Raw genomic sequence first — 13,278 nt, 5'->3', positions numbered from 1 at the left:
AATCTGAATGAAAGTTAAAACGGTGAGCACAAGACTGAATTCTTCTCTTGCAGGAACAGTTTTTGTTAATTGAGATGCTGTTGTGTTAAAGCTTGGCCAAGTCTGGGCTGGAATTGAGCCTTTTAGACATTGAAGTTTGTTTTTTGTTTAACTTAACTTCAACTTATCTGCATCGTTACACTCGTTACAGTGCTCATATAGCCGTTCTACATTTCTCTTCATAGCACGTTTAATAAATGTTGGTTGTCCATGTTAAAATACACAAGTACTTTATTAGTACATTCACTCCCAACCACTCATAGGAGGTGGCTGCTGCTCCCTGAGCCTGGTTCTGATGGAGAGTTTTTCCTTTCCACTGTTGCCAAGTGCTAGCTCATAGTGGGGTTATCTGATTGTTGGATTTTTTCTGTATTACTGTAGGGCCTTTACCTGACAGTATAAAGCACATTAATAAGGAGACTGTTATGATTTGGCACTATGTGAATAAAACTGAACTGATTTTAATTGATTTTGATCAAAATCTCCTAAATACAGTTAAAATAAACTAAGCTTTCCTTGTAGAATCAAAAGAAATTGGTGATGAGAGCTTCCCAAGAGCTTACCAGTCCTACAAAAATGTCAGATAATGTTGGGAGAGACGACACGTACCGCTCGGAGAATAGAAACAGCCTCTTTGCTGAGCCACACGGGGTAGAGGACATCGTCGTGGAGAATCGACTCAAACAAGTCGTCTTCATTATCGGCTTCGAACGGAGGCTGTCCGGCCATCATCTCATACATCAGCACCCCAAGGGCCCACCAGTCCACAGAGGCTCCGTACTCCAGCTCCTGCAGGATCTGAATTCAACCAAATGACACAGCTCAAGATGATTACGAGGAAATACATTTCTGCTTGCGTGACATCCTGCAAACAGATCCATTGAGGTGAAGAGCCTCAATAGGATGTACTTTATTCCACTTTAAGTGGTGTAGAAAAGCCAAAACAATGGATAGACCTAACTAATGTCATCAGCAGCAAGAGTGAAAGGGAAACTGAACTACTTAAAGATCATCTCCATACATGTTTAAGAGAGATAAAAAGTCTCTGCATTGAATAATAATTTATCTTTCATATGCTTTTTGACTTCTTAAAAGCATATCTACTTAAAAATTATGCAAATAAAAGTCCCTTGAAATGCTTTAACTGCTGCACACAAGTTTTCTTCAACTTCAGTGTCCACCTTCAGCTGATGTGCACAAACACAGACTTGTGTAATACCCATGATAAGTGATTGCACTCAGATGCGTCATGAACACTTGGCACTTCGGCCGGTGACATTTTTAGGCAATTTATCCAAAAAGTGTTTGATTGATTCCTTAACAAAGACTAAACATTATATTTGTAACCAAGGGGACTGAGAGTCCCCCAGAAGTTAATGACCCCACAGCAAGCACGGTGGTGGAGCCAATAAATGCTTGTGATGACAGCGAAGTCAAGTATGACCCTGAAATGAATGAAGATTGTTCCCTTTCGCACTGAGCAACAGAGCCGGATGTTGATTGTTGTTAATATGATTGTTAGTCCTGACTAAAAGGGAGCTAAAGTTGGATAGACAGCATAAGATATGCACAACTTCTGGGTCTAAAATGTGGCCCAAAACTCTGCTGTGACCTAAACCTGTATTTTTTTTAATGGCCAGCAGGGGGCAGTGCAGCAGGCTGCAAAAAATGCTTACAGCTGCATAGAAATCGGCTCCCTTATTTTTGAATTCAGAAAACACTTTCTAATGAACTTATGGGCTCAACTTCAAATTCCAGTTCACACACGGTTAAAAAATGAAGCCATTTGGTAAATTATAGTCATTATTAGGACCAGACAAGTGGTTTGTGGGGTCCTCGGCTACAGTCTGTCCGTCACTCGTCACGAGGTTTTAAAACAGCAAGACAGCAAAAATGAAAAGCACTCAGCTCATGGGACTTCCATCTTTGATACATCAGTACAATACTGATAAGTCTGAATCTGTGATTTTAACTTAGCTCAGATTAATGTTATCAGGACAGATGTTCAAATATCCAGGTGAAATATAATGTTGTTAATAGCTAATAGCTACTTAACAATACAAGGGTAAGAATATCGACCATTATACCCTATCAACATAAAGAAGTGCAGGCCCTTGAGTTAATCTCACCTCAGGGGCAATGTAGTCCGGGGTGCCACAGAAGGTGGTGGTAGTGACTCCGTTAATGATGCCCTCTTTGCACATACCAAAGTCTGCCAGCTTACAGTGACCCTCAGCATCCAAGAGGATGTTATCCAGCTTCAGATCCCTGTAACAGAAAGACACAGATACGCTATTAGCACCATCTACTTTCTAGGAAAGTTTGGTTCACTGGGGGAGGTGCATGCAATGTAAACAGATAATAAGCACTGATGTTTTCTATGGCTTTTCGTACCAAAATAAAAAGCAAAATATAAATATATATTTTCTCTTTGACAGTTAAGAGTGACCTTGATAGAAAAACCAAACGAGGACAGCAGGGTGTTTACCTATAGATGACTCCGTTACGGTGCAGAAACATAAGGGCTGAGGTGACTTCGGCAGCGTAGAACCGAGAGCGAGGCTCATCGAACTTCCTGGATCGTTGAATCTGGAACATCAGATCTCCTCCATTCACATATTCCATTACAAAGAACAAACGGTCCTGCAGACAGAGGGAGGGACGGAGTGGTATTAGACAGGAGAAATGCAGTCAGCTGTTGAATCTGTACGTTTTGCTTCACACGTCAGCCTACCCGTGTCTGGAAACAGCAGTACAGCTGGGTGAGGTAGGGGTGTCGACGGGCGAGGGCCAGGATGCGCTTCTCGGTCATGGTGCAGTCCACGTCGTCGTCCTGCAGGATGACATCCTTCTTCAGAACTTTAACGGCGTAAACGTCTTCTGTCCCCTTCAGCTCCGCCAGCATCACCTGGATAAGAGATGCGCAGTATGAAACGGCAAAAATTTGTTTATTCCGCGATCTCAGCGTTAACACCTTTTTCTTTTTACGGGGTCATTCGTTATCTGTGGGTGTTTCGAATTGTAGGCATCTTGCATTACAACTGAGTACAACCCATAGTTGCACGGTGATGAAGTGAAGCATTTGTACCACATGTGATTTATGATACATCAGCTGAATTATAATTCAGAATGAATGCAAACATAGATCAGGAGGCATCTGCTTCCACGTATAAGCTATGACTTACATTAATTATTTATTATATACACTGTCTTATATAGGCAGTGTTTGTTTTGTGAGCACTTTACAAGCACTTTGGTTGCTGTATTGAAATGAGCTCTCGAAGTAAACTTAATCAGACTATCTGCCGACTCAACGTTGAGAGTGACGTGTAAAATCCAGGCTGATTTTGTTTACACCGACAAGCCAAAACCCAAAGCCATCACTTCTTGATATGCTGTCTGTCCTTCAAGTGCTCTGATCCAGTGAGGCATGGACTTCTAAAGGTGCCCTGGAGTTTTCTGGCACCAAAACAAAGATCCTGTGATTCCTGTAAGCTTCGGGCAGGCCTTGTTTGTCCATGCTTGGACCAACTTTATCCATCTGCAGCCTGCAAGACTGCAGGACGCACACAAGTAATGCAGTAATGCCTACTACAGGACGCTTCAAACGCTTGTTACTTAAGGTGAGGATTAGGCGTCCTGGTGCGCTGGCACAACTCGCACGCTTTGGTTCCAAGTTACGTCCCGCACGTGCTTTTCATACTAGGTTCAACCACAGTTAGTAGCCTAGGTAGATGAAGAGCAGATGCCCATTTCCTTAATCCTTAATTAGCCTTCTGCTTCTATTATTCACAACTGTTTTATTTTTTTATACCTCTTTGCTTCTTTTTCACACCTTTTCTCATTGTCTCTGTTTTAAAGAGTCTTTCATATTTTTTTAATGTTTCTCTGTTTTGAATATCTTGTGATTTTCTCCCTTGTTTTTAATACACTACCTCACCAAAAAAACAAAAAGGTCACCATGTGGATTTACTAAGCAAATAGGTAAGAGTCTTCTACTAGATAATTACTGCAGTGAGTAATAGGCTTCAGGTCTGCAACAGTGAGTAACTTCTTCTTTCTCCAAATCGGAAGACATCTCCTCTGGTCCTGGAAAAGATGCTTCTTCGTTTCAGAAGGGTCAAGTTACTGCATCAAGCAAAGAACACAATAAAGAAGACTGCTGAAACCTCTAAAATTAGGTTAAGAAGTGCCAAAGGCATTACTGACAACCCGGAAGGATAGTGGTGAAACATCATCTTTGAGGAAGAAATGTAATCAGGAAGTAATCTTGAATAACTGCGATTGGACACCCCTTTAACATTTGCTGAACTCGAGCGCTAAAAGGAAAGGGAAATAAGAGCATTTCAACAAAGTGAGGAGAGCTTAATGGATCGGTGCCAAACGGCTGTGCCCGCCTAACAAAACCGCTTATCAATAAAGCAAATCAGAAAAAAGGCTTCGGTTTGCTGGGAAGCAAAGAGATTGTAAAAAGTGGAAAAAGGTGACATGGTCAGAGGAATCTGGATGTTTAATCTGTTTTCCAGAGCGATCAGTATATCTGAGTAAGAGGAGAGGTGGACGAAGCGATGAAGCCTGTGGGAGCAGTGTTATGACCTGGGTTTGTGTCAGCCGGTCAGGTTGAGCAATGTTATGCACCTGAAAACATCGGGTCAGCTGACTACCTGATTAGACTGAATCATTTTTCATCAACTGATCTTTTTCTCCTCGACGGCGCAGCCGCGTTCCAAGATTGCAACGACAGGAATCGTTAGGCTGAAACTGTGAAAGAGTCCGGAAAATCTACATGTTGGAGCAGACTTCATACAGCGGCCCCGACTCTCACATCTCCAAGAGAGGGAGCTCTGGGCTGAACAACTGATGCATATCTGAATGAAAATAAATGAAGTGACATTGCACAAGCTTTTCAAAACGATGCAACAATGCAACAAAGTTAAAGGTGGTCCAATGAAATGTAAGAGTCCTCCCACTGCGCCAGACAATGGGAAACTGGCTTGGCTCGTTACTCAGACTGGGTCGTCTGGCTTTGTCAATTTTGCTCAGATTCATCCTGTTCAATCACAGACTGCAATAGGTGTAAGATCATCAATATGAGTCACTCCAGTGAGTGGTCATAATGTTTTAGCTCGTCGGTGTATTATAAAATGCAAGAGGGGGTTTACAGTGATAAAATTATGAATGGAACAATATTATATGATCTGTTTTTGGTCTCTAGCAGCTGGTGATTGAAACAAATGGCTCTTTATCTGCTCAGAGCCCCAATATATTTACCAGCTATTCTCTAACCTACCATCTGGTGTTGGGCAGGTAATCTGCAGTAACTATACAAAGGTTTTACAGTGACCTGCTGCTGGACATTGTATCAACATGGTACCAATTAATCCTGCAACCCATAAATAGAAAACAATAAGCAGAAAAATCTAAACTGCATACAAAACATTACATTTAAATTATAAATAAAAGCAGGTGCCTGAATCTAATGCAATGCACATGAGCGTCAGTCTATTCTGCTCCCCTGATATTATTCACTTCCCCTGATAATTCAGGTGTTATGAATAATGGGAACCCCGTGAACTGGTTGTTGATTTAAAAATAAAAACAGTTTAATTATAAACATAATGAGGAACAAACAAATAAACATCCCCCTCGCACGCCTCCTCCGAGCTCTCCCACCTTGCCGAAGCTGCCTTTGCCGAGAACCTTGATGAAGTTGAAATCCTTCAGGCTCCTCCTCTGGCTCTCTCCGTTCTGCCTGGCTGCCGAGGAGGACGAGGAAGAGGAGGTGGTGGAGGAGGAAGAGGAGGAAGAGTGCTGAGGTCCCTGCTGGTTGAGCGACAGCGCGTCCTGCAGGCGATCCAACTCTGCCAAGTCTGTGGGTGTCATCGGAAAAGCAGATCAGACATCAGCAAAAACAGGCTGGCTGACTTTTCTCTTTTTTCCTGTCAGCATTCAACTCAATTATACGGAAATAAGAGCTGTTTAGAAGCATTACACATTTGTTACTGATTGCTTTTCAATAAACTTTGAAAAAAACAAAACAAAACATGATCACATCCTCTGTTAAAACCTGGAATGATTCACTCCCCGGACCAGGGCGATTAAATAACAGCAGCGAGCGGCGCCGTTGTCATCGGCGTTTGGCTCGACGAGAACAAAAAAAAAAAATGGGACGACTTCCACAAAGAGAAAGTTAACTTTTTTATTTCTCAGCTTGCAAAGTGTGATAATGCGATGACTAACTGTGACAACCAAATGGTGGTGGGCGGTGGAGGGATAATTCAATTTTAGCTTGTTTTTAGAAAAAAGAAGAGAGAAAGAAAAAAACAATAACATTTAACTTATTTTTTAAAAACAGCAACAATATTATCGCTGAAATCGAATGACTACCCCTCACTGGTAGAATTACACATTAAACCGCCCCCCGCCGTACCCATCTCGAAGCGGGCTTTTAGACGTCTTTTTGTTGATGTTGCGTATGTGGTTTTTTTGGTGTGTGTGTGTGTGTCGTGTTACCCTGTTGTGAGGGGGAGGTGGGGACAGCTGGCTGGCTGAAGCTGTTCTCCTCAGTCTGAGAGTGCTCAGGAGGAGACTGGGGAGGGTCCTGCCCTGGAGTCAACTGAAGAAAGAGAGAAACACAGAGAGAGTCAACATGGCCGTGCCTTTGGGCTGTCCTCTAAAAATCTGTTTCCTGAATCACGAGTCACGGAGGTGAATCCAAGTTTCTCAGTTGAAAATCGGAGCTTTAAAGCTGCTTTTTACACGTCCAACGCAGGCCTGAACTTTTAAAGGCATTACTAAACACGGGAGCACGTGAGAATACAAATGCGCAACGCAGTCGCTCCCACACAAAGTCTGTGTGATGTCTGATTGACCCAGTGTAAGAATAAAGCAGGTAATAGCTCGGTGAATTCACAGCGAGCGAGTGGGCGTCATGTGTCCTGCCTCCTGTGTGCGCTCCCTAACCCAAACCACGCAGAGTATTTACAGGAGTGAGAACCCATCTGAAACCGACTCCTGCCGTTGTGTGCCGCGTGTGAGTGAGGACATCTTTGAACAACGTCCCGAACTGATACTCCAGAGTCTGAAAACAGCTTGTGCTTTTCATCCAACAGTAACAGAAATACATTCAGTTTGAAATGCGTAGTTGGACAAATAGATGGACACCCTTTGAGACGCCTTAGGAGTAAAATGCAAAGATGTGCACCACACAATGATGAAAAACAGACGGTTAGCTTAGCTGAGCTTCCCACAAACACTAGAAAAAAAGAAGGAACCAGTAAGCTCCTTAATTAATGAAGCTCCTTAATTAGCACATTATACGTGTGACTCCACAGGTTAACCTGCCGGCCTCAGGGAAGGTGCTACAGCCTGGGAAAAGTCCCAAATGCATTTTCTGTGCACATCTGAGGTGCTGGAGTTTATTTCCTCGGGTAGAACTCGAGCTCACCACCTGTACATACATGACAACGGTATTTCTCTCTATAAGGACTAAAACAAGTCTTTTCCCATATTATCTTCCTATTTCTCTTGCATTAACAAGGTGAGTTTTATGGAAACTGGACAAGTGGAGGACAACTTATGTGGTAGGCCTAAAGAAAATGCAGCAGATGAGCAGTATTTAGAAGTCACGTCCTTAAGAGAAAATCTAGTAAAGACCTGACACGGGCGGCTTGTTACCTTCCTCCTGCGCTGCGCAGTGTTGGAGATCTTGTCAGGTGTGACTCCCAGGTCAGACAGGACCTTGGCGATTCCTCGGGCGTCCACGCCGCAGTTAGGAGCTACATTGGTCTCGCACCGCCTGTGCACATTCATCTTACACACTGTAAAAAAAAGAAAGAAAGAAAATGTGAAATTTAAACACATAAACCATGTCTCCTGCTACTACAACCTAAGTGCTCATTAAAGGCATTTTACTTTAAAAATCCAGAAATGAGTCTGCAAACTAAAAATGTATATTCTTTAAAATACATTTAGTATAAAACATGAGTTAAGACCAAGGAAGCCATTTTTGCATGACAAAAAACAAGTGCAAGTGGTGGACTTTACTTGGGGATACTTCTGAAAATTAGATTAAAAAGAAATTCTATGTGAGTATGTAGAGTCTATAGCAAAAGCCTAACACTATTTTTACCAGAAATGTAATTAATCATGGGGGAAAAGCAATCATTTTTCATTTGTTATCATGTTTTAACAGATGTAATGAAAACGCTGTTCCTCGTGGCATCCCTGTTTACATCATGTGGCTTCAACATGCAAATATGAGCACCTGGGCTGCCATGATGTTTCCCCGTGGGCTCTCATGTGAATTCCCCACTGCTCATAAACTCACCTTTGCACTGCAGGCCCTGCCTCATGAGGCCCCACAGCAGGGAGCCGCAGTGGTCACAGAAAGTGGGGACCTTGTAGTTGTGGATACTGAACTTATGGGGCATATTAACACTGAACCGCTGTGAGCCCACCTGCAGAGGGAGACACACACAGAAGAACACACAGACACACACACGGGGGCATTAACGAGAGGTCAGGGTGGCATTATCAGAGGAGCGTTCTGACACACATTGCTTTAAGCAACAGATTTGTTCATCAGTGGCCTGAATGTTGAGCGTCTCTGTCCATATTCAGTATTTCTTTCATGATTCCTACTCTCTGAAACTGTGAGGATCAGCATTTAAAATAACAATACAATCAAGTTTAATTGAAAAAGAGGTAAAATAATGCTAATAAAGTCAAATCAAAGTGAGTTTTGGCGTATGTGTATTCTCACTGTAGCAAAAGTATTAAAAGATCATTTGTATTTCTATTGTTGGGGTTAAATTATGGAACAATGCTAACATAACCATTTAAACCTGTTTAATTTTCCTGGAAACAACAGCACAGGCAGTGCACAAAGTTCAACCAACTAGTATTAGCCACAGTGCACACCGCTTTCTATGCATAAGGGCCACAAGACTACTTGGTATATCTTTATATGTGCTCTTCTCACTGTCTAAGTTATGATTTCTGAATAAAAAACAATTAATAAACTTCAGTTGAGCCTTTAGTTAGCAAATAATGAACTGAGGTCCACTAAAAATCCTCTCATTCCTGCAAAGTCTCCGTGCAGCTGAGTGTTTGCAGACGTGTGTACCTCCTCAGGTGTGTCTTCCTGCTTCTTCATGCCGGCACACTTGGTGATGATCAGCTCATGGCAGCGTTTGTGGACAACACACGTGCACACTAAAAGGCATTCACACACAACCTTGGTCAAATAAACATATTTTCATTTTGAACAACAGATGTGTGAGAGGCAGAGGGACATCAGCTTCATCTCAAAGTGTGCTAATCTGATTTTTCCAGCTGCAAACAAACAGCAAGCTATAAGAAAGCCTTATCTGTTCTTATCATATCTCAGATCATATTTACACAAAATTAAGTATGAACTGGGAGGCAAGTGTAGTTCAACAAAGCACTGCAATGCAGCCGCACACTTCTTCATGCCACTGCCGACCAATCCTGAAAGATCTGGTTGACCCGCTCTGAATATCAATATGAAAAGGCTAACTAACTAAAATCACAAATAATTACAGTCTACAACAGAATGTTGGTGAGTGAGCATTACCACTGACAGCCACACATCCTCTGCACGGCTCTTCATTAATGAGAAAGACCTAATTAGGCCTACAAATCTAACACGAAAAAGACTTCGAAGAGTAGCTGAATAATGATTATTTAACAATATATTCCTTAACTTGTGTATATCTATCTATCCATATCTGTGCAGGTACTATTAGCCTGCTGACTGAGCTGCTTCCTAACTTAGCCGTAAGGGATTTTAATCGTGGGAGTTACATTTTCTCGGTTAAATGAATGAATGAAGGTTAAATGAATAAAAAGCACAAACGAAAGAATTTTCATAGGCAGCACAACTCACTAGGAGACATTAACAATGGATAATTCAGCAAAAAACAGAATTAGTTTCCATTTTTCTTTGTTAATATCCATTACTTTCATATTCACAAGCAACGATTAGTCTACACAGACTGTGCAGTATAAGCAACACGTCAACAGGAGCACATGAGCAGCTTCCATTCCCTTCCTCTATCTTTACAGGATGCACTCAGGTGTACTGTTGTAGTGTCACAAAACAAAACAAAAACAACCCACATGAAACATAAAAAATATGCTTCGGTTCGAGTGAAATTCGAGCCCATATGCATCAATGAAAACTGCATAGCTCAACCACCTGCTGCGCAGAGAATCATTTTGACACCTAAACACCATTCTGTTATCAAAACATCTTTATTATGGTTGCATATTTAAACCAGGGGAAAGAAGAAATGCACCGCGTTTAACCACAGACAGCTGTGTTGATAGAGGCATGCTGTTTAAACTACAGGTGAGACAATAAAATATGATCCAGGAAGTCCAGTTGGCGTACCAGATGAATGGATTTAAGGCTTATTTATCAAAGGCCAAATTACTTCAGCACAGGCCTCGGTAGGGTTGCAGATGGACGGGCTGAACTGTTGAACTCATTCTTCATTCTTCATTAATGACTCAGTTAAGTAATGTTTTGACTGTTAGTTGCTCCCATCTGACCAAATTCTCATTGGTTGAACGACCGACAGTATAAGTAATACGAATATGGTGAATATCATTCGAGTTTTAAAATAAAACTGGGTTAAAATGATGCGAAATGCTGAAAATATACACAAGTATTTAATGTTTAATGTATAAGCCTGGCAGGAAGAGTACTCACAGACTCTGAGGATTTTTAAAACTCTTTAAAGTTGCCACAAATGTGAGGTTAACAGCAGATAAACTGCATTCGCATTAAAGCAAAGGTAAGAGAGGCACAACTTTTGCTGGCTGCACAGTTTCAACCACTCCACCTTCACCTTTTCCACCGCTAAGCTGCATAACATCTTCCACCCGCACCTCCACAGGCTGCATTATGAAGTGAAGTAATGAAGTACCCTAAAGAGTCTGTTAAATAACACTACGAGTTCAAGCTGAATTTTTAGGATATTTGCAAGCACAGAGAAGAAAAAAAAAGCCTGTGCATGTAATTTTTAATATTATAATATTATGCTTCATTTTGTTTTCTGCTCGTGTAATGCTGTAAATGCGTGGCTCTGGGGTGATGGCGTGGGACCAAATCACAGTTGTCACTCAGCAACATGTAATCCCTCTTGTGTTCTCATGCTTGAATAATAAATGATACGCAATGTTACTTCAGAAATTGGAGTCTGCCGGAGAAAAGTACTCACCCTGACACTGGTATCCCTGCTTCCCCAGCACGCCCCTATCAGATCACACACAGAGGAGTCAACATTTCAGCGGCATCACAGCAAGCAAAAGGGGTCAGATACATGCGATAGATGTTTCACCCACCAGATGAAATCTCTGCAGTGTGAGCAGTAGGTCGGCTGTCTAAGATAGGTGGCCATGAACTTGTGTCCATTGACTTGATGGACGCGCCTACGGACGGCGCCCTGTCGCCGGCGAGGGCCGATCCTCTCGCGAAACACGCGCTCCTCATTCTCGTTGGTTCCTGAAGCTGCAGAGGAAAGGAAAAACAGTCAAGGTTATGATGGTTAGCAAACAGCGATGCGCTGCAGAGCACTGATTTGGACTGTCGCCTCACAGCCTGTGTGGGTTCTCTCACCTACTTCCTCCCACAGTCCTAAGACATGCATGTTAGGTTAACTGGTGATTTTGAAATGGCCATAGGTGTGGATGGAAGCTAGATAAGGCTCTTAAGTGCTGAGAATAAAATGTCGTGTGAAAATGTGGGAAAAGGCAAACAGTTCTTGTGATGTCATGGCGTGATCATTATGATCAGACTAGAAACTTACTATACAAAGACCAGTCCTTTCCATATAACTAGTTTAAAACAATTATAGAAAATGTCTTTAGCTCTTTAGTTTAAGTCTTTTTCAATTTTGTCAACAGAGCAGGCACTAGAGGGATTTTGTGTGCTATGTTTACTTATGTCCACATGACTTAATCAGCCAATTTCCAGTGTTTTCCACCATGACCAGTGACCAGCCGGTCAGCCTTCCATATGACTGATTGTGAGTTGGCCAATTTCGTGCATGTGGAACACACACACACCGGCACAGGTAAGTAAACGGTGTGAAAATGTGTACAACAGCAAACCTAGTGAGACACTTAATCGTTTTAAAGAAGCTAACAAAGGTGGCTAAAGCTAACCAGCGCTCAGAGTGAGCTACCAGCCGTGAGCCTCGGTATGAGCAACTAATCAAAGCAGGAAAATTAAGGGGATGAGGAAAAAAGAGGAACTTATAAATTTATATTGTTATCTGGTTCATTTATAAACATACTGGAAAATTATAATAGTACCTGAATTTTGTTTTGTTATATAAATCTGCTGCAGCTGATTTTGTTTGTGAAAAAAAATATGAAACTAAAAGAAAACATAATGCTACAATAACTCTAGTCACAAGTACATGAGCAACATGTAATCTTAATGATGCAACAGTCTGATGTTAAAGAGCTGGATCAGCGACAACGTGCCAATCTATTCAGTGTTTTCCTGTGTATACCGTCCACAGGTCAGCAGCAGGTAGCAGCAGAGCTCGTAGGAAGTTAACAGCAAAGGGTTGGCAGTTTGGAGCGTTTTCCACGCTCGCTATGTCAACAGCTTGTCTTTGTTTGTTTATAAACCATTTAACTTAACTGCAAACTGTGAGTCAAGTGAGTCGACATGACTGAGAAGCGCTGACGCGACATTGTTTTTGTTTCTCTTTCTCGCTCGTTCACTTTCGCCGGTTATGTTCGGTCAGAGACACATTACACAAAGCAGAAACTACAAGCAGGCTGGTCCAGTGTAACACCTGCTGGGAACCTTTCAGTGCATTTATGATAACCTAACATCCCGGCATGTTCAAATTATTATTTAACTTTGGTTGTCTCTTGTCAGGTCCACGTGCGACGTGTGCAGGAGCAGGAAAAACAGCAAGCAGGAGCTTAATGACTCCTACACTGAGCTGAAAAGAGACTAGTGTGAGTAAATTAGATGAATGCAATTTTTTTTATTGTTTAATGTGTTTGTTTTGGGCCTGTTGTTATATGCATATGTATTTATTTGTTAGGAAAACAAAGTAGCCTGACGTTGTGTTACAGATCAAGAATTATTCCCAGTATTTTCCTCACAGATATGAACACAGTTTATTGATTCAGCGCTGGTATCAGGTCATCGCCAGCAGACTGCTGTAGTGAAGGTATCGGTATCAT

The 13,278-nt window shown here is 41.9% G+C and overlaps 1 protein-coding gene across 1 annotated transcript in view; it reads right to left on the bottom strand.

The window, feature by feature from the left end:
• The window catches only part of LOC146568718 (protein kinase C epsilon type-like), a 53,539-nt gene that overhangs the window by 4,000 nt on the left and 36,261 nt on the right, over nucleotides 1-13,278 (bottom strand). Inside the window, exons 3-13 of the mRNA XM_085284944.1 lie at nucleotides 11,413-11,578; nucleotides 11,289-11,323; nucleotides 9,167-9,255; nucleotides 8,369-8,498; nucleotides 7,717-7,859; nucleotides 6,553-6,655; nucleotides 5,713-5,909; nucleotides 2,774-2,947; nucleotides 2,528-2,682; nucleotides 2,169-2,307; nucleotides 649-837 (exon numbers count right to left, since the gene is read on the bottom strand). Of these exons, the coding sequence (XP_085141070.1) occupies nucleotides 649-837; nucleotides 2,169-2,307; nucleotides 2,528-2,682; nucleotides 2,774-2,947; nucleotides 5,713-5,909; nucleotides 6,553-6,655; nucleotides 7,717-7,859; nucleotides 8,369-8,498; nucleotides 9,167-9,255; nucleotides 11,289-11,323; nucleotides 11,413-11,578 (1,520 nt within the window). The remainder of the gene's footprint in view (nucleotides 1-648; nucleotides 838-2,168; nucleotides 2,308-2,527; nucleotides 2,683-2,773; nucleotides 2,948-5,712; nucleotides 5,910-6,552; nucleotides 6,656-7,716; nucleotides 7,860-8,368; nucleotides 8,499-9,166; nucleotides 9,256-11,288; nucleotides 11,324-11,412; nucleotides 11,579-13,278) is intronic.

Source organism: Mchenga conophoros, linkage group LG8 (genome assembly GCF_057382185.1).
Source record: "Mchenga conophoros isolate Kocher_MC1m ecotype Shallow Benthic linkage group LG8, M_conophoros_male_GT1.1, whole genome shotgun sequence".
In the NCBI taxonomy this organism is placed as follows: domain Eukaryota; kingdom Metazoa; phylum Chordata; class Actinopteri; order Cichliformes; family Cichlidae; genus Mchenga; species Mchenga conophoros.
Note: the sequence above shows the minus strand (reverse complement) of the source record. Positions and strands in the feature narration are given on the sequence as shown.